Source organism: Apteryx mantelli, chromosome 18 (assembly GCF_036417845.1).
Source record: "Apteryx mantelli isolate bAptMan1 chromosome 18, bAptMan1.hap1, whole genome shotgun sequence".
In the NCBI taxonomy this organism is placed as follows: domain Eukaryota; kingdom Metazoa; phylum Chordata; class Aves; order Apterygiformes; family Apterygidae; genus Apteryx; species Apteryx mantelli.
The window spans coordinates 5,414,080-5,437,491 of record NC_089995.1 but is presented as its reverse complement, the minus strand read 5'-3'; the positions used below and the strand labels follow the sequence as shown (position 1 = coordinate 5,437,491).

The 23,412-nt window shown below is 42.2% G+C and overlaps 1 protein-coding gene across 1 annotated transcript in view; it reads right to left on the bottom strand.

Annotated features, from left to right (window-relative positions):
* Positions 1 to 23,412, bottom strand: part of PTPRT (protein tyrosine phosphatase receptor type T) — a 342,887-nt gene that overhangs the window by 91,566 nt on the left and 227,909 nt on the right. Inside the window, exons 10-11 of the mRNA XM_067307983.1 lie at positions 22,180 to 22,282; positions 2,140 to 2,413 (exon numbers count right to left, since the gene is read on the bottom strand). Of these exons, the coding sequence (XP_067164084.1) occupies positions 2,140 to 2,413; positions 22,180 to 22,282 (377 nt within the window). The remainder of the gene's footprint in view (positions 1 to 2,139; positions 2,414 to 22,179; positions 22,283 to 23,412) is intronic.

The following is a 23,412-nucleotide window of genomic DNA, read 5'->3' as shown; positions in this document are numbered from 1 at the left end:
TACGCTTGCAAGTCCAGATTCTGTAAGCAAAAAATTCCCGTATTTCTGCTTGTAATTGAAAATTATGGAATAGTCCAGTTGATGCAAAACCACAATTTTTCCAGCTCAGACTGGCAGGGACTGCTAGGTTTCTCATGTGCGGTTTGCCTTTATCTGTAGCAGATGGAGCATAGTCCATATCCAGTGGTAATCTGGGAATTTATATGAGTTCTCTGCTACTGCAGGGTCTCTGGACGTTGGCAACGACCTGGACCTCTCCCACAATACAGTCTAACTGCCTTATATGCTTTTACTAATTGGTCTGAAATTGTTTGTAAGTATTTGCAAAGCAAGTTTTGTTTCCAGAACACGGGGAACAGGTGTTCGGTTGACCCTCCGGATGTGCTGTGTATAATGTCAGTGACTGCAGGTGTCCAATTTCAGTGTCTCAAGTGGTCCTTTTCAGTCTATGATCCTATTAAAACAGCCAAGGTCAGACCTTTCCGAGTCCCTGTGACATTGTATATACAGAGTACGATGCAACTTGCCAGCTACAGAGGTCCAGAAAAAGCAGGAACCACACATTAATGCTGCCTTAATCCAGAATGCCAGCTGGAGCCTGCAATTCCATTTATATTACTTATTTACGGCACACTATATTGTACTTGAGCAAATAAAGTTTTTCCTTCCCTGGGGATCCATTCAGTAGCAACTAACTAGCACACGAGGGGGAATTAACTAGACACAGAGAGACATATACATATATTTCACAATTTACCTTATAAAGGCAAATCTAAAATTGAATTAACTGAGTAGCGCTGGAAGGAGTCTGTATCGACTAGCACAGGAACTAAGGTGAAAAACAGCACCGTACTGAGGAGATTTGTGTTTGTTAGCCACACAGCAGATACTCTGCAGGAGAACGGTGATGAATGGAGGCACTAAGCCGGTAAGATACGTTGTGGACATTCATTGGCATTGCTAGCCTGCTAAACAACGTGCAGTCCCCTGTCGTGTACTGTGATGTCTTTTGGGTGTAGAAGACTCCATTCCAAGCGGAGACCAACGTCTACAATGCCTTTTACCTTTGACTGATTTTTCTAATTTTGCTCTTTCAGAGGTGATGTCTTGAAGAATTTAGCCAAGTAAAAGTTGGATTCATGAAAGCACTGGCAAAGGTGCTAAGAATACACACAACTGCCCAACCTCTTGACTGCGTATTAATGCTCTAAGATTTTTCATGAGGCCTGAATGTCAAATCGTATCACGTTATATGATAATGAAAAACAATTAGGGGAGTCAAAGGTAAGGGAGGGAGTAAGGTGAATCACTGCTCAGGCTGGATCTCGCCTGTTCACTGTTAGCTGAACAGGACTGCAATGGCCAAGTTAAAAGAATGTCACACACAATTTTAGGTTGGAAAGAAAAAATGGAAGAGGGAAGAGGTCTTCACTTTTCCTATGACTGGATCTGTCAGGGCATGACATGTATGTCATCTGAATCTGCGAATGGGCAGACTAAGTTTTCTGTCTCTATTTTAAACTTAGTAGCACAGAGAAAATATTTATAAAAATATAGTCCAGGATACCCAAAAGGAGCAAGAAAGATATGCACATTGTCCCCTCTATAGCCTAACTTGCACTTTGCTCAAACTGAATATCCCAACCATAATCGGTAAATTATGATGTGACCAAATGCAAGCTGGAAGGTAAACCAACTTCATAGCGTTTGGGCAGTTCTCATCTCATAATGTCTCCTCCAAAATGACAAGCACTGGAATTGGTGACTGCCAGGATGTAGCAGCTCTGTCTTTTAAAAGGACAATAGTTTCTACTCCGATTTTAATGCAACTGCAAGGAAAAGTAGCAGAATAAAGAAGCAAATTCTAAGCAATCTACTTTGTAAACAACATGCCAGTAACCCAACATGTGCCTTTACATCATCTGGCCCCTCCCTGGGTTTCTCATTGGATCTAAGTATCAGGGAGAGACTTGAGTGAAGGACAAGTAGTGGCATGCTTAATTTTCACCAAATTTCTGCAAGAGGGTAATAATGAGGAGGAGATAAACTGGCATCTGATGGAGATGGAAAGAGAAAGGTGGGGAGGACAGACAGAGGTGGTCAGATGTACAGATCCAGCTTAATTTTCTCTGCACTTACTCCATTCGCTTTGCTAAGAGCCTGGAAGTATATGCTGTAGCTTTTCAGGGGCGAAAGGGGAGCATTCCAGTAGCCGTTGTAGGTTTTGTTGTCGCCCACCGTGAACGGCTGCGTGACAGGCAGGTTGACAGGCTTCAGCTCGGCTGCAAAGTAGTGGGGCGAGTCCAGGCTGGAAGCGTTCTTGTAGCTCACTGGAATGGAGAAGCACTCAACGATGTCTGCAGCTCTCCGTGCTTTCTGCGGCTTCTCCTCCTTGACGACGAGTTGATAGACACTAGGAGGGAGAGGAGGTAGAGAGAAAGATAAGGTCAGAATCTCAAGAGCCTTAAACATCAAGAAACTTTCCAAAGACAAAAGCAAAAGGCAAAGTAATAAAAACACTTCCAGGGCATCACAGCAAATACCGTTCCCGGAGCACTGCAGTAGCAGTGACAACTGAGTGATACTATGTGGGCAAGACGTTGATCCCTTACTCTGTTGATTCAGTTGAGTTAGTCAAGATACACCTTTGTGAAAGTCCAAATAGATTTCAATGATGGCACGCTTTGGGAAAAGGAGGTATCGAATAAAATATCCAACCTATAATGAATTTTTAATTTAGTGAAGATAGGAAAGCGATTGCTTTCTCTTTTAGCTACCAAATTATGAATTGTTCACTCAGGCCAGAAGGTGATTGCGGTAGAGGAAGGCATCAATAGCTGGCAACGGTGTCAGATCCCTTTTGAAACAGTTTCAGGGACAAGGACAAGAACAAACAAGAACCAGTTTCAAAATACAAAAAAGATCTTATAGCTTCCAAGAACAGCTCCTTCTCACATCACTTTTGGGTCATATCCTGGGATAAAGAGTTCTCTAACACTAATTCTGATGGCATATCTCCTCCTAACCTCTAATACTAAAAGGTTGACTTATATACTGAGCAGCTGCCTTTTTTCTCTCTTCCAATTCACTTTTGTTTCAGCAAACAACAACTCTTCATACTCTTTCCAGCTGTATGAAACGTTAATCCTCTCGCAATCCTGCTAAGTTTTGGGCCTCCATGATATATAATGGTGATTCTTGCTATTTGTAGCTTACCTTTTCAGGTTCAAGAAGGTTGCAAGGCACCCACATGCACTTTGCTATGTTTCTCAGACAGTTAAAAAGCCTTTAAGTTCAGGGCTGCTACAGCTGAGGCAGATATACTGCCTGCGCATCACCACTTACCCATCTGACAAAGATAGACACCACTGCAGTCATTTCACTTTTTGGCAGGGCATTCACATACGCTGCCCTCACCTGCCTGTGCAAGGCTGGTCTTTGGTTTAGTTAGACCGGGGAGATCGATTAACGGATAGCAAACCTCCAGCAGCGTATCATTCTCCCTGCTTGCACCCGCTCCTTGTTGCAGAAAGATTGGTTAGAAGAATTTCTAGCATTGCAACGGCTCATTGATGCTTCTGGGGGAAGCAAAGCCATGGCAGCTTAAACAAGCAGCAGTATAAAAAAACTAGGTCATGTTTTTGAATTAATTATTATTTTACGTCTGTGGGCATCTGGTGCACTCACTGTTAACAAGGAAGCGGTCAGTGAATCGTTTGGCAAACTACTGGCAAGGGAGACTTCTACTGCTAGACATGAAAGCAAATATCTTTACAAATACAATCAATTTATGAGTTGCTCAGTACTGAAAGTGTCCTTATTCAGGCTGCTACCAGCATTTGCCAATGCAGCGAGGCGCACCCACCAGATGTAGTGACTGTAGCCTTCAAAGACATCCCATTAACATATCTGACAACTTTCCTCAGTCCTACAGCTCACTGGCAGTTTTAATAGAATTTTTTAAACCTTCTCCTTTTTTTTTTGATTTCTAAAAAGATTAACAAGTTTCCCAGCAACATTTTCAGAATTATCTATAAACAAAATCTCATCTAACCTGAATGCTCCTCCCAGTATGGCAAGGGAAACTTGTAGTTTGCCTTTCCAGCCACTGTTTACTGAGACCCTCCACAGATTCTTATTCTGACCCTTCACTCTGGCAATAATCAATATTGCTTGAAATAGAATATGGATTTTATTTATTTTGTTAAAAGCAAAATAACGTGCATTTTCGTTTGGAGTTTCCTTTCCTACAAATTTATCAAATGATGAAAAGAATATCTGCAACCACAAAACTTCTCGCGAGTCAGCATTCACCTGCAAATCACAGGGTTTTAAGTGAGAAGGTGGTTTTCGGTGAGCTTGTGCAGGAAGAGCATTTGTGAGAACACCTGGCAGAACATACCACACGTATGTGGGCCTTTTTCTATCAAATGGTAGGCTTTCAGGAAGGCAGGACTTTTTATACCTGTGGACAAAAAAAGTGATAGCCTTCTTCTATATTTGAGTATACCAATATTCAGTTTTGTTACTGCAGATTGAACTGATCTCTCATTTTAACCACCGTGCTTTATAGGAAATATATTCCCACTCCTTTTAGACAGTTTGGATGATGATGTTTCTTTGACAGTATCTCAGAACCGGAGCCACTTCAATCCCTCAAGTTAATTCCCCAAACATCTCAAGATTTGCATCCTACGCCCACTTGCACAACTTCATTCTCTGTTGCAGGTTTGTTCACCTAAATTACATAGGTCACCACTCACAGGAAGCCTTCTTCAGGAGAAGGGACAAAGTTCACAGTCCCTTCTTTTCTAGATAAATGTTCAAGGACATGGAATCAGTGCCTGCTCTTTCCAAACCTGCCAAAGGCCTGGTCACGTTTCTCTCCTGTTTTATTCTGATCAAAATGCCCACTATGGCATAACTAGTATACTCCATATCCTCAAAAACAAATAAAAATTTACAATGAATTCCAAAGAAAGTGCAAGCTCTGAACAGCAACAACCCAGCAACTACCTGGACAAACAACAGCAGCCTTTCAATCAATGCGCAGACTTGTTGCTGACATTTCTAAGGGCATTGGCCACATGCCTTCTAAATGAAAAAATGCTTGGTTTCAGTTTTATTCCCTCACAAATGCCTCCCTTTGTTGACAGCAGAAGATATTTCCTTTTTATATACATATAACTTCTTCCAACTTACGCAGAAGCAAGGAGTTCCTGCTTCCCATCTTCCCATCCCCATAGTGTCCCAAGGGTAACCTCATTTCTTTGGTATCTCACTTGTAAGCAATGACCCATATACTTTTAAGAAGAAAGGGGATGTTCCCAGGGACATGAATTGCCAGATAGATAAATGAATTCTTTCCATACTCAGAGAAGTTATCATCTTTGAAGACATTCTCAGAGTCTTCCTGGACTGTTTTGATCACCTGCTCCTCCAATATATGCATCCTTTTTTACGATGAGCAAGAGCTTTGATACATACTTAATGCAATAGCAGATACTCTTTTATTTGTACTCTTTCACATTTCAGCTTTCCTGCTTAGCTTTGAACTCATACTCTTCCTTTCATGAGGATAACTCACCGTTTTAATGTCAGGAAATTTTACTCGTTATTTTTGATGTTTCTTCTTTTGGAATAACTCGAGGTGCTTCTGGAAGCGCAATGAGTTCATGAGCATTCAACTGAAATGTAATAGATGTCCCGTTTGTGTTCAAGTTAAAACTCTATTATAATGTCCTGCTCGAGTATGGTCTCTCTTTCCTGTGAAACAAACATCTGAGATGGCAGCGCTGTCATTGTTACCTCTTTCTAAAGAACGCACTCCTTGCTGAAACTCGGAATGGGTGACTGCTTGCCTTTCTTCGCCGTCTTTCCTTTATGCCTGGCACTGTCCTAGCTCACAGCGACGGCTACAGCACACGCATCTCTTTGCTTTACCTGCTTGACTCAGTGACCTTCACTCCTCACCTACCTTCTTTCTTAGCATCTCACTTATTTGGTGGTGGTCAAGTGCCGCTCAAAGGTAGCGGTCAAGGGGCCAACAGAGTGGCCACTGACAAAGATTATTCTGGCCTGAAGCTTATCACTCTGGGAAATTGTTGCCTCATCAAATGATTATTCTGCATCTTGTCCTCTGATATTCTGATCCAGAGTCCAGTCTGCCCGGTCCCCCCAAAAGAGCAGGATTCACAGTTCATTTCTAGCTAGTACACAAACTCTAACAGTCTCGCTTCCTTTTTTTTTTTTTCCTGCGATATCTTTATTTTTCAGGTTATGTTTTTTCCTCATGTTTTCTTTTTACCAGGGAGCAAGATGTTCTTGAACTGCCTTTAGGTCATTTTCAGGTATCAACTTCTTCACTTTAAACCATCAAGTATTGCTAGGCACAGTAAGTGCTTCCACACCTACTATTGCCAGCATTAACACTCTCATAAATGTGTGCCTCTTCACTGGGATAGATAGAAAGGCAATGATCCTGCTCCAAAATGAAATTTTTGTGAGATTTTTGAGTAGCAAGCATACAATTACCCACCCCAAAGTTTGGCCAGAACATCTGGATGACTACAACAATTCTCAAGAGTAAACGCAATTCAACTCTGTCAGAAGACAACTTTTCTTGATGCATCATGACCCCCAAAGCCTGTGGTTGGGCACAGGGAATATGACGGGCCCTATGAGCCTGCAAAAGCACCTCAGCTGCAGACACATTTCCACTCCAACGTTGAGCAGGGTCAACCTTTTGAAAGTATGAAGCAGTGTGATTACAACTAAGGAAAAGAGGAGTCCGTTTCCAAAAAGAAGTGCTAGAGGGAAGGAAAGAAAGGGCGCAGGGGGAAATACAGAAGAGAGATCCCAAGTATTTTAGTAGCTTTTATTCTGGCTACCAGGTAGGCAGCAGCAAGGATCTCCTGGGGATCTCCTCCTCTCAGCTTCAAAGCTACCGCTTGCAGCCAGCACCAGCCAACACTGCTTGCACAGCAGGAATCAATACACCAGCTGAAAACGCCCAGCTGGATAAAAGAAAGTTTCAATGGCATGCACAGAAATTATATTAAGAGAGACAACAAAAGCAACGCATTAAAGCTAGTGATACCAGGTAGTGACCTCAGTACCAACAAATGGAAAGAAGACACAGCAGACTGATAGCTTCAACGCCAGTGCCAACATGTAGCCTCATCGATGATCCTGGCGGCCAGACACAGCCGCGGGCGGGCGAAGCAGGCAGCACCTTGCTGCTGGCGGGAGCACCAAGATGGGCCGGTTTCCTAACACGGAGAAGCTGTGCTCTCCAGACGGAGCTCCCGGGGCATTCGCAAAGGGGGGCTGCTGGTCCAACGGCCGACTTCCTAGAAGGCTGGGACGCTCACGGCCCCGTTGTGCAGCTGCACGCTCGTATCAAAGGAGGCCCAAACTGGACTCCTTGATAAATGTCACTGGTGTCCTACAGATAAAACCCCATTACTTTAATAGAAGCTATTTAAAGTTTTTGACATCTCCATTCTAAATCACTGATAAAAGCACCAGCTGTAATGGTCGCCACAGCATAAATGTTGTCTGCCGCGGAAGAAAATGTGCTCTTATCATCATCTGCAAGGTAATCTTATAAATTATGAGTTCTCTATTCAGTGTGGAAGCACAAGTGTGGATAATCAACATTTCAAATCACAGCCCTGTGTCCCTGCTAGCGAGAGATCCCTGAGCTCTCTCCGACTTCTCCTTCCCGGATGCTCTTGATTTTGCAGCACAACGGGAGGACGAGCTGAGGAAGCAACTATCCAGAAATCCAGCCACATATTTAGGCCAGACTCAAGTTTTGGGTATAGGTTGGGCATGAATGTGGAGAGGGAAAGCTATGTCAGAGCTTTCCGTAGTGCATCTGAAGGCTCATCGGCACGCTTTGGCATCCTGACATGACACTTCCCAACAAGGTGAAATCTGCACTATATCCCTGATAATGACAGGCTGTGAAAAGGAATATAATTTCTTCCTGGCCTTCCGCTGATCTCCTTACCTGACTTATTAAAGCTTAAAAGAAACAATCCTTCAGCAGTTTAGTATTCCCACTTGACCCATTTTGGTGTCTAGAATTTCTTGAATGTACCGTATCCATTTAAGATTTAATAGACTTCCATTTAATTTTAATATTTAATACATCAATATATTATCAGATGTTTATTATTTCCAATAATATTTTCCCCTTGGGGAAGAAAAATAAGTGGCAATTAGCAGAGCCTGATCTTGCAGTGCATGATTTGACTAGCCTGTTGTGAGCAGGTTTTGGAGCCCACCCTTAGAGAACAGGATCTTCTCACTTCTGGTTGAAATTACCTTCAGGATAACTGTTTGTCAGGCTTCAGGAAATAAGATGGTATTAAGGGGTAGCAGTTTCCTTGTTATTAGTTATCTTATTTCAGAGAGGAAGGAGAAGGGCAATGAAGCAAGCAGGTGCAGGGCTCCTCTGCCCTTATAGTTGTGCCCTCTCGGACCGAAGGCATGTGGAAAGCTGCAGCCAACACGGAGCTGGGCACTGCATCTCCCTTGCTGCATCTGTTCTGCGGCATTCACGCATGCAACACTTCTGAAAATGCTGTCCCAAAGCACAAAACCCCAAATCAAACACTAGCTAACCAATGCAGAAGAGTTAACGCTGCCCAGAGATAAATGACGGGCATCAAGTGCCTGTGCAGAAAGTTAAAGGCATGTTAATTAGAAGGGCAAACAACCAATTCAGCTTTTTTCCTCTTCTTCAGGGTGCAAAAATATTGGAGACGCATGCTCTTAAGACCACGGGAATATTCTGAGAATATGCATTCCTATCCCCACCATGCAGCACCAAGAAACTCCAGACACCAAGTGCTGATTCCCTGCTGTAACAAATGGCAAAAATCAGATGCAAGTTCAGCCACCAGATGCCAGGCCTGCTCACTGCAAATGCACCTGCAGATCAGTCTCCCTGCATGTTACCGAAACACGGCAATTCGGATCTCAAACAGTCCAGCTTCTCTTTTAGCGCCCACTTTTCAAGATGACAGAAAAAATCAAAGAATCCAGGCTACAGATACACTGTGTTTTTTTTCCCCCTCCCTGCTCTTCCACTTAACTTGTGACCCCGTTAAATTTGGTTGAACCACTTTCAATGTATGTGTATATATCCATGTAGGTTCACTGCCTTTATTCTGGCAACACGGGACCATCTCCCAGGATACTGGAAGGGGAGAGAGTTTGATGTGTTGTCTCGTACTCAAATTTAGAATTCAAATTAGCTGCTGAATGTGCATATGCTTGTTTTATGGCTAAGCTGATTTCAGTGACGCAGACTGAGACAGAAGAGTAACAGCAACATCTTTATTTTCTGTCTCTTAAAGGTATCTAATTGAACACCTGACTTCTGCCACCTAGGCAATAAAAACCAAAGTAATACCACCCACAAGAAGTGGATCTCATAGAGATTCCAGGCAAAACAACAGAGGTGCTGAGGACACTGTGGGGTCCAGGCAATGGATGCCTTCTGTGAGCTGGTAACACATATGTTTTCTCCTCATGGAAGATCTGATGAAATATAATAGGGATGGAAGCAAAAAATATTCTATAAAAATTTATTGGTACTCTACAGAGATTACTTTAAAAAAATGTAGAATTAAATAGTAAGATGAGATGCTTCTTACAGTGTGCCTCCAGCCCTCCCATAAACTTCCATAGAAGGGATTTTGTAATAAATGCGCTAGGATGGTAAAAACAAACAAAACTTTAAAAATGATTTATAGAACATAAACGTTTTTCTATTAAAATTTGCAAGAACTAAATGTATAACAGTCATAAAGCCTAATGCGGAGACTCGGAGTGCCCACTGTGTCTACTGCACCTCTCTCCTTTGGATCTGCTTTGGATCTGGTGAGACGTTTCCACACCAGGTTCCTCCTGCAATCCAGCAATTGAATGTTCAAGCGTTCAGAAGCGACTCCGCAGATGGTTTCTAGGTTCATAAAGGTTTCTGGGTTCAAACAGGCTGCAATACATTCCTGCCAAGTGAGTGAGCTATTTTGTATGTCCTAAACCTTCACCCTTATTACCTTCTGCAGCACCTTTGATCAGAAGTTCTGAAACTAATCTACAAAACATAATGAACTGAGTTTCACAGCCACCAAAGATGTACATACAGGACCCAACACGCTGTTCTGCAATTTTCTCTCTATTTAGGGACCGATTTTAAACCTACTTAAACTCAATTAAAGATTGTCATAACCCCCATAAAGCTTTGGAACAGAGCCACGCAGAATGCAATATGCTGGAATTAAGGTTAGCCCTCAATAAACATTTTTATGCAGAAAATATATAAAAAAAAGAAAGATTGTTCTGCAGTGTCATCTTCTGGAATATGCTTGGCTATTTCAAAGATTCAAAAACTAGCCCATGCTGAATACGGGGCAGCGCTGTCATCAGTGACATCACCAAAAGAAATCAGCTTCTTCCCATTTGCAGGACATTTACAAAAATAAGGCTTCGAATAGTGATGTTACCCAAGGAAATACTCTCTCATTTTACAAAGTTATTCACGCCAGCTCCCTCATTGTGAAGCAGCTCCTTCATTTCTCTGGGTTCTTTTAACATTCTTTTAAACCAAACAGCTCTTCTACTGTATTCACTGAGGTTGAAGAATACCAAGAAAATACCCCAATTCAGCCAAATTTGTAAAAACTGCACAGAAAGAAGACATGGTTATTACTGTCATTGCTATGAAAAATCTGCCAGTACTAATGTGATCCATTTAATTCAGAAGGCTGATAAGAGAGTCCCTTCACATTTTCTTCCAGTCTCCAACTCAGTCGTCCAGATTCACTGGCCTACTGAGGCGTGCTTTACCCTGAAATCTGTGAAATAAAGGGTAGTGATTTCACATTTGGACAATACTATTTTGAACCACAGTTTTCTTACGGGCATCCTCTTATCTCTAAAATATCAAGCTTTGCTAAACTTCTATGATAATTGAAAGGGGCACTAGAAAATGTAAGGAAGTCTAAAGACTGATCCTATCCCGGCCACAGATACGGGAAGCGGACTAAAATCCTTCCATCTCCCCTTCAACATTTCTTCAGGAAGAAGCAGGACATCACCACTGGTGCCACCCCACGGTGCAGGGACTGTTCCCTCTAGAGAAAGGGGATGTTGTCCCCAGTGGCTATCCCAAAATGTGATGAGCCACCTGTGGGGACAGCTGGCCTAAGGAATTGTGCATTGTGTCAAACTTGGAAAAAAAAAAATAAATAAAAAGTTTGTATTTAACTTTACCCAGAAAAGCATCCTGCCAGCATTACTATGTCTAATGCTATCTTTGGCCAGAACACTTTGTCTGAAAGTTCCTTGCAGTCACACTGCAGCATCCTATAAAATTCCCATGACTGACTGAAAAAATGGAAAGTCTATTAGAAAGTTTTCTTTTCTTTCTTTTCTTTTTTTCTTTTTTTTAAGAGAAGTGAAACTTTGCTTTAAATATAACATTAACCTACAAGGTCTAAGATTTCTATCACATTTTGACAGACCTACAAGGTACAATCCATAATTACCCCAATATCACAGATGGGTAAACAGCCACACAGAGAAGCTACGAGGAGTGATTTGTCCAATATCACACAGCATCAGTTGTATGGAAACAAACCCCGTATTTTTGTCCAATATTCCTGCCGGACAATATCACCAGCAGGCAACACGTCCTCTCCAGCACAATCTGGAATAGTGTGCTGATGATCCGCTCATTCACCACCATGAAAGCAGCTCCCTGATAAACTGGGGAAAACACCAGCAGTGGCTACTTCAGGGAGAACTTTCTAAATTTCAGGTTAAAATAAGCCAAGTGATGGTCTCTTTCTTAAAACCGTACCAGACAAAAGTCAGAGCTGCTTGTTAAAGTTCCTAAAACACCATTAACAACATGGTGTAAATAAGGTATAAAGGTAGCTGCTTTGGACCCTTCATGCCTAGAAATGGATCTCAGATCTGCCCTGTGAAGTGTGATCATCTGGGGAAGCTGAGCTTCTAAAGCCTGAAGGAATATTATATGTTCTGTGCTTTATAGGATGGGTTTGGATCAAGCACAATATATTTTTTTATATATATATGTATGTAGGTATGTATGTATGTGTCTTCTGTTTTGCAAGCTCCAAGCTGCCTTCCAGCCACGTGGCCTTGCAAGCTCTCTGTCAGGCCAGCTCAGACAAGTTGATGCCATCTAGAGCAAACCACTCCAGGGAAGCCTGTGTCTAGTCCAGTGAAAGTGGTACATGTGGAGAAACCGCACAAATAACCCGCTTGGCCCCTTCAAGGCATTTTCTGCCTCTTTTGGAATAGCAGTAGTATAAATAAACAGCTATGTGCGTGTGTGTGTATATGTATGCACAAACACACACATGTATACATATACACACACACATGCTCAAATCCATCCTCCCAGCCTCATCATGTTTCACTCACTACTACTTGTTAGAGTGACTAATGATCATGCCTCAAGGAAGGACAGATATTTAAAGAAATCCAGAAATGCAACCATCTCCATATAGTTCTGAGAAAATCTAGTAATCGCTGCAGTGTCTGTGCAAAGCAAACAGAAATGTGGCAACATCCAGAAAATGTAAGAAGCTGCCAAAAAAATCAACTGAATTGGGAGGCAGTATTTGCCATCCAAAAGAGGGATTTGGGTACTTAAAAGCCTGTTTTTTCCAGCTCTATGATTCGGTCTAACAGAAAGTGTTATCTGTGCTCCCAGTATTGCCTTCTTTACATCCTCTCACCATCTGAACACTACCACGGCTCCTATTTACCTGCATTATATATGCATCATTCCTTTAAATGTCTTAAATTCTCTCTGTTTAATCTTCTTAGAAATGAAAAAAGAAAAAAGGGGGGAAAAAAAGAACCAGAGGGCATTTCAAAGCTCTACGCTCCATTATCTCAACCATCTCCATAAGCCTGACCTGGCTTGCAACACAGATTAGACATAATAGCTGCTGTTCCCCAGCGGAATAGGCCCAGTCCCTATCTCTCCAGTTCGATGTTATTTTGCGCTGGCAGATTAAAGATAATGAGTGCAGACAGATATGGCTTTCACAGGAACAGGAGCTAATGTTAGTGGCTTTGGAGGTGTTTTTTCCCTCCTGAACCACCTGCCATCTGTTTGATCTACAAAAAGAAAAAGAAAAAAAAAACCTTTTGTGTTAATGTCGCTTAGCATTAAACAGGCATCGTTGACCGAGGTCTTGTTGTCATCCTCAGTGGTCACAGGTTTGTTTTAAGACCAAAGGAAAGTTTCAAGGACAAGAAGAGCTAAAGTGATTCTTCAGCAAGCTGCAGGATCAGGAGAGAGCAGAGCTGCAAGGAGTTCGGCCATGCCCTTCACAAAAGTGGTGCCTTGGACAAGGGCATGAGTATACTAGGATATATTCTCCATCAGGATAAATTTAGCTATTTCCACTGGCTTCCACTAAAGCAGGCCAATTTGCATGTAGAAGCAATCTAAGTTTGTATTCTAATGTTTCCTCTTCACTTCACAGAACCATAGCTACTAGATTGTGGAGGGGAAGCCCATACGCAAGAATCCGTCTTTTTTAGAAGAGAACACTAGAAAAATACTTTTTTAACTAAAAGGCTACAAAAAGCACAAGACTTAAATATGGGGGAACCGGCTCTGTTTCTAACCTCAGAAGAACCTTCATTCCTGGATAGGGCCAATATGGTCAGATAACACTCTCCTCACAGTTATATCATCAATGTTCAATGGGAAAGATGCGCTGTCTTGAGAGAGAATACAGATTTTGAGCACCTGAGGCTGCAGGAATATCAGCCAGGTTCTTTCCTCCTGCTCAGGGCACCTCACGGTTTTCTGAAAGTGCAAAGTGATCATGCTTCTGTCACCAGGGAGAGGTCTTGAGTGGGTCAATAGCTCTTTTCCTACAACATCTCCTGCCCAGAAACACAAGTGATTGAGGCTGGAGAAAGGGGAGAAGAAACATTCTGAGGGCAAGGCACAGCATCTTCTCTGCATCCAGTCTACTCTGTCATTGCTCATAAACAGCTCTTACTTCCACTGTGCTGGGAATGGGGCAGATCAGGAGGTTGTACCCAGTAATCCTGTGCTTTGTCAACTCCTTTCAAGGCTAAGCATGTTTTTGATGCAAGAGAAAACATGAGGTATAGAGTATGCCCTTTGGGAAGAAAAAAAATCAACCTGCATCAACATCAGCTCCTGGAGTTACTAAGGAGCCTGCCAAGGTGGGCACCGAGGGAGGGCAGAATTGCCTTCTTCTCTTTCCGCTTTCCAGTTTGACCTTTCCAGTAGAAATACTTTCTCTGCCTCTCGCCTTCCACTTTCACACCACGACTACTTTTAATTAAACCTGTCCTATTTCCCCTTCCTTATGCACAGTAAGCACATCTCTCACCATCTCCTCGCTCTGCCTTTTGCTTTGGAAAAGCGCTGTGCAAGGAGAACTGAAATTATAGAGAGGCAAAATAGCAGCATGGCTGCAGAGGTTTCCTCTTTGGAATTGTCTGACTCCGTTTATGATAATCCCTTCGTTCCATCTGCAGCCCACACGCTGCTGCAGCGGCCCCCTCTTTGAGCTCCAAGAAATTATGCATTCATTATGGAGGAAATTAACACCTCAAAGCAAACTATAATTAGGAATTCTTCAATTCAGTTTATGCTTTTTCAATTAGGCCCTCTATAATTTTAATCACGGGAGCATTAACATGTTTCCGGAATTTATATACCTGTAGTATAATTAAATCCTGAAATGCCTTAGTCTGCAACAGCAAAGCGCGGCTTACTCATCTTCCCTTTTATTGCATTTCTGTGTTATTATATACCCATTGAGGGGCACCTGCTAGTGTAAACACTGCTTGCCACGTGCAACAGAAAAGAGCCACTTGCCCTCTGAACTAATCAGTCCTACTCCTGGTAGAGGCTGCTCGCTGGAGAAAGCTTGTGCACTGCTTCCCAGCCGGGGACATTTGCTGGGGACTAGTGCCCACACTCATCCCCATCTCATTTTAAGTACCCAAAGGAGATGCTTCAGTTTGGTAAAACTTCCTCTGTGGTCCATGTCCCTCAAGAGAGCCAAGCTCCTCCTTGTGAGCAGCTCAGACCATGGGTAGCCATGGTTGGGCCCAGTTCAACCCACCTAAGGGTCTGATCCAAAGGCAAAAGGATGCTTGGCAGTAAGTCTCAAGAAATTCAGAGTTTCTAATTCTTAATATGTCCTAAACAGCTTGCTATTATCCTTTTATTCCGGGATAACAAGGAAGGGGCATATAGGCTTTAGAAGCTGTGAAGCAAATAAAGAAGTTCTCAAACCGGCAACCACGGCTATTTTCTCCCGCTCCCTCCTTGTCTTACCAATTGACAACTTGATGTGGGAAAATGGCCATCAATTTGTGATTCTCCGCTTAAAGTTCAGACTTCATTAACCTTTTCATTGCTGGAATTTAATCTGACAGCTCACATGGACAATGTATAAGATTTATGCAAAAAAACTCACTCCCCCACTCTCAATATCCTCAAGCCTTCATAAAACACACTAAAAAATGCTAGCAAAAGCATCACTGTGAGCTAATAAAATGCTGCTTGACACAAAGGAATTGTCTCCATGTGTTATTTGATTGTTAAATATTATAATTAAATCACATGCTAATTTTATGGCTTTCCTCTCCCATTTCTAGCTACCACCAAAGCCCTCCTTGGAATAGTCAGCGAGACACAGCAGGTCACCCAAACACAGACAGCGGCTACGTTTCTGACAGCTGGTAGGTGGGCAACGGCAGTTTTGTGACATTTTAAGGGACAGTATGCTCAGACAAACAGCATGCTGATGCAGTAAGAAAACACATTTGCTGTACCAGATCAGAGGGTGGACCCCAAACAGCACGTATCCTGACTTTTTAGGGCCAACACCTAAAAAAACCTCTTGAAACATCCGTTCAATAATTAAGCCATGCTAGATAAAAGACTCTGTATTCCTTCCGGATACTTACAGCTGCCATCTTGTACCCTGATGCGTCCCTGTCTCTCCACGATGCCTCTTTCGTGATACAGTAGGCAAAGCCCATCTAAGATCCAGACTAACTCCAAGTATCGCTGACCACAGAAGTCATCGCGTGTGATCTAAACCCACCGTTCAACGACGCTCGCTGCAGCGGACCTGTGTGCTTGGCTCAGGTCACCAGGGCTAGGACACGCTGATGAGGTCCCTCTGCAAAGCCTCCAAAGGGTTCCTGCGCAACCGCATTCGGTTGTATTTGGTGTAATAAGCACCTTTCACCCCAGGTCTTTTTCTCTCTTAAATTCATGCACTGTTAAAGAAAAAGCAACCCTGCTTTATCTTTAGGTGGAAAGTAACTCCTGCTCATTTTTTTATTTCTAGATATTTATAACATGCCTGTCAATGAAACTGAACTTTCCAAATTACCAAGGGCACAATCATCTTTTATGCTCCCCACAGCTTTCAACATGAGAACCTTTTTTATTGTTTCACTGATCTTTGACTCCGGTCTTTATTTTCAAGCACAAGGTATGCTGTGTGGGAGGTTTAAGAAGAGGAAATTGCTACCCTTTCCTGACGTTAATGAATTAATTAGCAACATAAAGTCCTGAGACAAACTCATCCAATGGCAATAAAATCCCACTAAGATGTTCCAAAGCAACGTGCTGCATGGCATTGCTCGCCGCGTAGCTACTAGATGGCATACACCAAAGCCACCATCTGTAAAACCAACAAAAACCCGAGCAAAGTTTGCCAGTTGACAGCTTCTTGGCTGTTCACCCCATTCCTCCTCCACCACAGCATCAAGTCCATCAGGCTTACAAACCGCTGCTGCATAAGAACGGAGAGAAGGACCGTGCACTACAAACAAGATCAAAATAAAGATGCCAGTGAGAGGGATGTGAGAAAGGTGAACACAGGAGGAACAGATATTGCCTGAAATCACAAGAGGCAGAAGAATTGTCTGGAGATTAAAATTCTAGCTGATGACTCTGGAGATTCAAAATTTCCACTTTGTTGCAGACTGAGATGGTAGGCATGTTTCATCTACTCAAACTCTAAGTTCTCTAATATAAAATGAAAGCAATACCACTCATCATGGAAACATCCCTACATTACAGGAAGTCTTCACTTGCTACTATATGTAGGAATATAAGTACACAGATGCATTGTACTGGACTGTTTACTTGGGGAATAGCTGAAGACTTGAACACAAAAGTAGAAAAGAATACTGTCCTTCTTCCTAGCTGTTCTGTTAAATAACACCACAACTTTATTTTCTCTTGATTTGTTTAGCATCATAGCTACCAAAAATATTTCCATTATTTGATGCTTGGGAGACCAAGAAACAAAAGATAATATTCAAGAGTAACATGGGCTTGGTCTCTGTGAAGTAATTTCTCCTACTGTCTGATCTTGACACAAAAATATTTGCTTTACTTTTGCCCAGTGCTTCCAAATATTAACATTCAGAAAATTCAAAATATTTAAAATCACCTTCTCCTGTTTAGATTTCTTAAACAAAATGCAGTATTTGAAGACATCTGTTAATACAATAACCCATCCTTCCTCACCACCAAAGTGATTACATGTATCCAGCCTCTGCACACATGCAAAATAAATGACTCTTATCTGAATATGTTTCTCCAGGACCACTTAGGCCTATTCCTTACATGGCATATATGTGTGCATGAGGCCACGTGCAAAGTTTGCATACCTATGTTTTAAAAATACTATTTTTTAACACGGTACAGAAGTCAGGTACCTGAATAACACCCTGGTCATGGTGGTCAAGTCAAACAAGAACATCACAGGTTATTTACACATCACAGAGCTGTGAGAAGATACAAGTCCTCCACAATCTATATAAATCAAGTTGAAACCCCAAGATATAATTACAGAGTCTTCCCAAACCTCTTCTGCAGTGTCCAGAAAAAAACAACTCCAATATCCCAAGCTGCATACCTACAAGGTAATCAAATTTGAAGTGAACATTTATTTAAACTCTGAAATTCTCAAAACTAATGCATGCACTGGAAATTTGATTTCATATTTTCCTCTCCATTCTAGTGGTCTAGATAGATTGATACAACCAACCACATGTTAATAAACCAGCTGGACTTTCAAATATCAAACACATAGCAAAATGCTCAGTGGATATGTCATGTAGATAAAATCCCTCATAGCAGTATTTTCAAGTAGCGAATGGGATATAAATTCTCAAACAGAGGTCTAAAGATGTCATATGTGAATGATCTACGAATTACTGACTCAGCCCTCCTGACAATAACAGATTCAAAGGCAGAATTGTCCTAAACAATCACACTGGAATTTTTTCAGGAAAGAGTTGAAGAAAAAAGATTGGGAAGTCTTTCATTCTTCTTTCTTCTTCTGAAGCCATTATAGATGAATGGCTGTCTTCAGCAAATCAATCATAACACCATTCAGGGGCTTTAGATTGATATAAGAACACCTAGAAGTTATTTTTAAAGGGCAATGTGAAGTCAAGCCCTGGGGGTTGTACCATGAAAAATAAGGGTGAGAAAAAGAAAGGCCACAAGGGAGAACATTTACGCTTGTTGATGCTTCGTCCTTCTTTTGGCAATGGGACAAAATAGATAAAAGAATATCTAAGTTTGTATTATTCCTATTAATTCATATCAAAGTTTCTTCTTCACTGCTATCTACAGATTGTTAAAAATGTCAAGTTCCTGACCATAAGTTTTATAAACAAATGCAGTTAAGTTACTTATGATGAGCACCAGGAAACGTTAGAAACGTCTTAATGTTGAAAGTGACTGTGTATGTGGTGTACCCGCACTTCAGATGAATGGAAATGCAATGACTCTTATTTGGAATATTGTACAACACTACTCTAAAAATGATCTCGCAGACTACACGTCATCTGTGTCCTGCTTAAACTACAGCAGAACGAAATGACACAAGACAAAGTCACGCAACCGTTTTACGTACGGCTGCGAGTTTACAGTTTCACCCTCCCACGTCCTCCAACTCACCACCACTAGCATATAAGAGAAATATTAGGAATCTTAAGAAATATTAAGAATTACTCTGCAGCCGGTGCTCTTCCTCCCTGCAGTTTGGAAGCATAATAAAAACCTGTGACACTGCAGAGAAGCCGCCGGCTGCCTGGGGACTTTGCCAGGCTGCTCAGACGAGTGGCCTAGCTATTCCTGCGAAAGCTCTCCATGTCAGACCTGTTCCAGGAAGGTGTCAGAAAATCTACTTCAGACTTCTTTCAAGCACCTTTTTAGAGGCCGCTCAGGCAGGCTGGGATCAGAAAGGCCAGCGTGCAAAAGGGAGTGGACCTAGGAAAGCATGGTGGTGTCGGCCTGGGAGCATGGGTGAATGGACAACCCATGAGCATCCTGCAGGCAGGATCTCCACCAGCTACTTCGAAACAATCTCACTGCTGAGCATGGAGATTCCTCACCGGCATTTTGTCTCGAACCTGCTTCTGTATTTTCACTAAACGCCTTGGATAACTGAGCAGAGGATGGCATCAGGCTAAGAGGGGCTGTAGGTCCTTTCAGTCAGTATCAGCATTCAAAGTAATTTTGAAAATCAATTTGATGATACTTGTTTGGGATGAATGCAAACTACTATACTTGTGAAGGAGAAATAAAACCCGCACAGATATAAGATAGAACAACTAACCAGGCAGCAACACAGAGGATATATTGGATCTCAGCTTGAAAATGCAAAAACCAATGGGCAAAAACCCACCTCATTGTGCTTTAAGAGCATCACAAGCAGTTCAAGGTACGGGGTTATCCTACCCTGCCCGGTGCTGTTGGGGCCTCCAATGGGGCACCACCTGCGCTCAGATATTGTATTTCAAGAGGATTTAGACAAATCGGAGAGTGTGCATAGAAGACTGACAGAACGTGAAGGAGGTTGGGAAAATCTGACCTAAAGGTGAAAGAACTGAATTTGCCAAGTTTAGACCAAGAACAGACTGAAGGGAGACGTGTGCTCGGCTATACGGTAAAGGTATTCACACATTGCCAGGCCGTCGTAGTTAATACAAAGCTAAAAATCTGCCCGAGACACCCCCCCGCCTCCAACTTCTATTCCATTTTTCATACGCTCCTCTGCAAGTCAACGAAATGGGCTCATTACAGCAGTAACCTGATCACTTGGATGCGGAATTAAATATTGCCGTCTCTGCGAATGTGTATATAATAGACTACAATGCAATTAAAGAAACCAGACTGGAAATTTATAAAAGTGCTTACAGGTTTTCTTTTATAATTGACTTATTTGCTGGAAAAGACATTATTCACTGAATGTGGTTAAAGTGTAGTAAATTGAGAAAAATTGCAAGACTTTTCAATAAAAAGACAAAATAGCTACAACTCTTCAGACAGCAGGTGGTAAAACAAGATAGAGGAATGTTCCCCTATATAAAGAAATGAAACAAAACAGAAATGCGTGATTTTACTGCTCTTTTCTGGCAGAACAACATCACTACAGGACTTAGAGAATAGGCTCCTAAATTTGTTCATATGGAGTACCAAAGATTAAAGTAAAACTTTAAAGCAGAACAAACTAGAAACAGAATGGTTCGAAGTTTTAAAGAACAGATTTTCTGCTTGAAAATATCAAAGCAATTTGGGGGAAAGCTGTGGTTTATGTTGGACCACTAACTGACACAGCATATTTCATTAAACCAAGTAGGTTTACATGTAACTAGTCTGCTCCTAAATACTTAGTGGGACATCTTTCAAAAGCACTTAAGTGTCAATGGGATGTACAGACCCAAATCACTTTTGAAAGAAGGAGCTACATGTTTTTAAAGTATCGCCCACAGAAAACATCTCAAGAGTTTCTTCTAAAAACTCAAGCTAAAAGTCTGAAGAGACTATGGGAAGCTAATGATTGCTGGATATTTCTGCAAAGCAGCCCAGATCTCCCTAGGTAAACGTCAACAGGTTTTATCATAAGCAACACTAATTCCTATGCTCAGCTGAAGAGACTGGCAGCACGAACGACTAACTGGAATTTCTGCCGGGGACAGATAAGGGCAGCTGTCAACGCTGGCTCTCTCAGGAAGTTCATTTTTCTGTGCCGATATCTTTCACGGCATACAAATTCACCTAGACAAAAGACAGCAATGAAGTACAGGACTCTGCAAGTCGTATTTCCACAGTCAGGGAGCAATCTGTCATCGAGTGTCCCATTCCAGTACTGGACATCTCACCAGTAAGAATGGACCCAACTCAGGGAGAGCTAGGAGTATTTTCTACGTGGTCATCATTTTACTCCAAGGGTAGGTGTGCAGTTTCCTGCCCTTAAATCCTCTACTCTGCAGACTGCTTGCCCAGAGCAGCCAACAAAGCCTCACTCCCAGACTGACTGCAGAGTCCGGTCAAACCCAGAGCTCCTCTCCTCTGCCTTAGCTCCTGCTTCGTCCTCCATACAGTGTGGGAGCAACAGCTAGACCGTAACACAAAGTGTGAGGAGTCCCATTGGATCCACAACCCAAACAAACGCATCCGCAAAACTGTCAAGGTCACAGAATCACAGAATGGTTGAGGTTGGAAGGGACCTCTGGAGATCATCCAGTCCAACTCCCCTGTTCAAGCAGGATCACCTAGAGCACATCGCCCAGGACCCTGTCCAGATGCCTTTTGAACATCTCCAAGGATGGAGACTACACAGCCTCTCTGGGCAACTTGTTCCAGTGCTCTGTTACCCAAGATAGTTTGGGCATTCCTGCTTCGGTTACAAAGAAAGGCCTTATCCGTTACAGAAGAGAGGGCAAAGGATGGAGACCTGAAGCCTCCTTCACCTTTCCGTGGAAATACTAAACTTACAACATTGCCGTACACAGACTTCCATGTATTGAAGTGCCAGCATTGCACAGGCATCCGAAGTGACGCTGAAAGGGCAATAACCCCGTGCAATGCTATCAGCAATCCTTCCCGGAGGTTAACAGCAGGAGGCAAGCAGACTGAGGCATTTATAAAAGGAGCTTGTGAAAGGCAGAATCAACAGCAGAGTTGGCCTTTTAGCCTGCATACGCTTTCAGCAGCTGCATTATCACATGAGAATGATAGAGGCTTGAGTGAAACTTGGGGAAAAAAAGAGAGAAAACTGAGAAAAAAGACCAAACTCCTACCTGACAGGCGCTCCCCGCGACTGAGCAGGCTTCAGCAGGACTGTGATGGTAGTGTCGGTCTCATTTAAGGGGGAGTCTGTGTCGTATTCGGGCATCGACGGTGCTACGGCAGAACAAAAAGCAGTGCGTTAGGTATATACCACTTACTGCTTTTGGGAGTGATGGCAACATAATATTAACATTTCTTGGGGACTATTTAACATTGCTTAAATGAAACATCAAACTACTCTGCAAGTGTTACGACCAAAATTGTCAACACCATTAAAAAATTTGTATGTCCGTTTCCACTAAAATTAAATAGGAACTGGACACCCAAGTCTTCCAGCTGGCTTTGAAAATCCTGTCTCGAATTTTTTAAGACTTAGTAATCCTTTGAGATGGGATCATTTCTTCAATTTTACAAGAAAAAAGCCTGCACTGATGTTAAAGGATACCACTTAGGACCAGCGAATCAGTGGCAGAGCTAAGAAAAGAAGGCAGGAAGCCTGGCTCCTGTTCTCTGGTCTTGTCCCTAGATTAGACCTCCCACATCTTAGGTGTAGTTTTTAATAGACAGGCTTAAGTTGCGTGTCTCCTTGATTAGCTGGAGGGCGTGTTATGAAGCAGGAAAGCATGAAAAGAGAAGAGCACAAATTAGCCAGGTTATTTCAGCACTCAAATCGGTAGTATTTTACCCCAGTGCTTTAGTGATTTTGAACACTAAAAGCAATAGGCAGCTGCAAGGCTTCCAACAGTTGTATCAGAGCAGTAACCACCCATGGTGTCCATCGTTTCACTGAGGATCTTCCCCAAAACAATATGGAAAACAGCAAAATATTCACACTTAGCCTAACAAGTCTAACTTCCGAGACTATTTCTGCTTTGTTATTTTGTATTAGGGTCATTTCATGAAAGTAGGATATGTTTCCTTAGACATTAATATTTTGCTTAATATGTTACTTCTTCCTTCCCCAATAGCAGACATCTGTTTGGGACATATCTTTACTGTGGATGAAACAATGAGATCACAAGTGAGCGTGGCATCAGATTTATCCCAAAGATGTGAGTTTTGTCGAAACATCTTTAAGGATAAAGCAAATAGAAGAATTTAAATGAAGAGTGTAGTCCCCCTCAGTTCAACTGCAACTCGCAAGGGCAAACTGCATTGCAGGGGTTCCACGCTTCATCCTCTCACAGCGATTTCCACTGTAATCCTGCTTACAATCAGGAATTTTATTTAAAAGCCCCCAAACT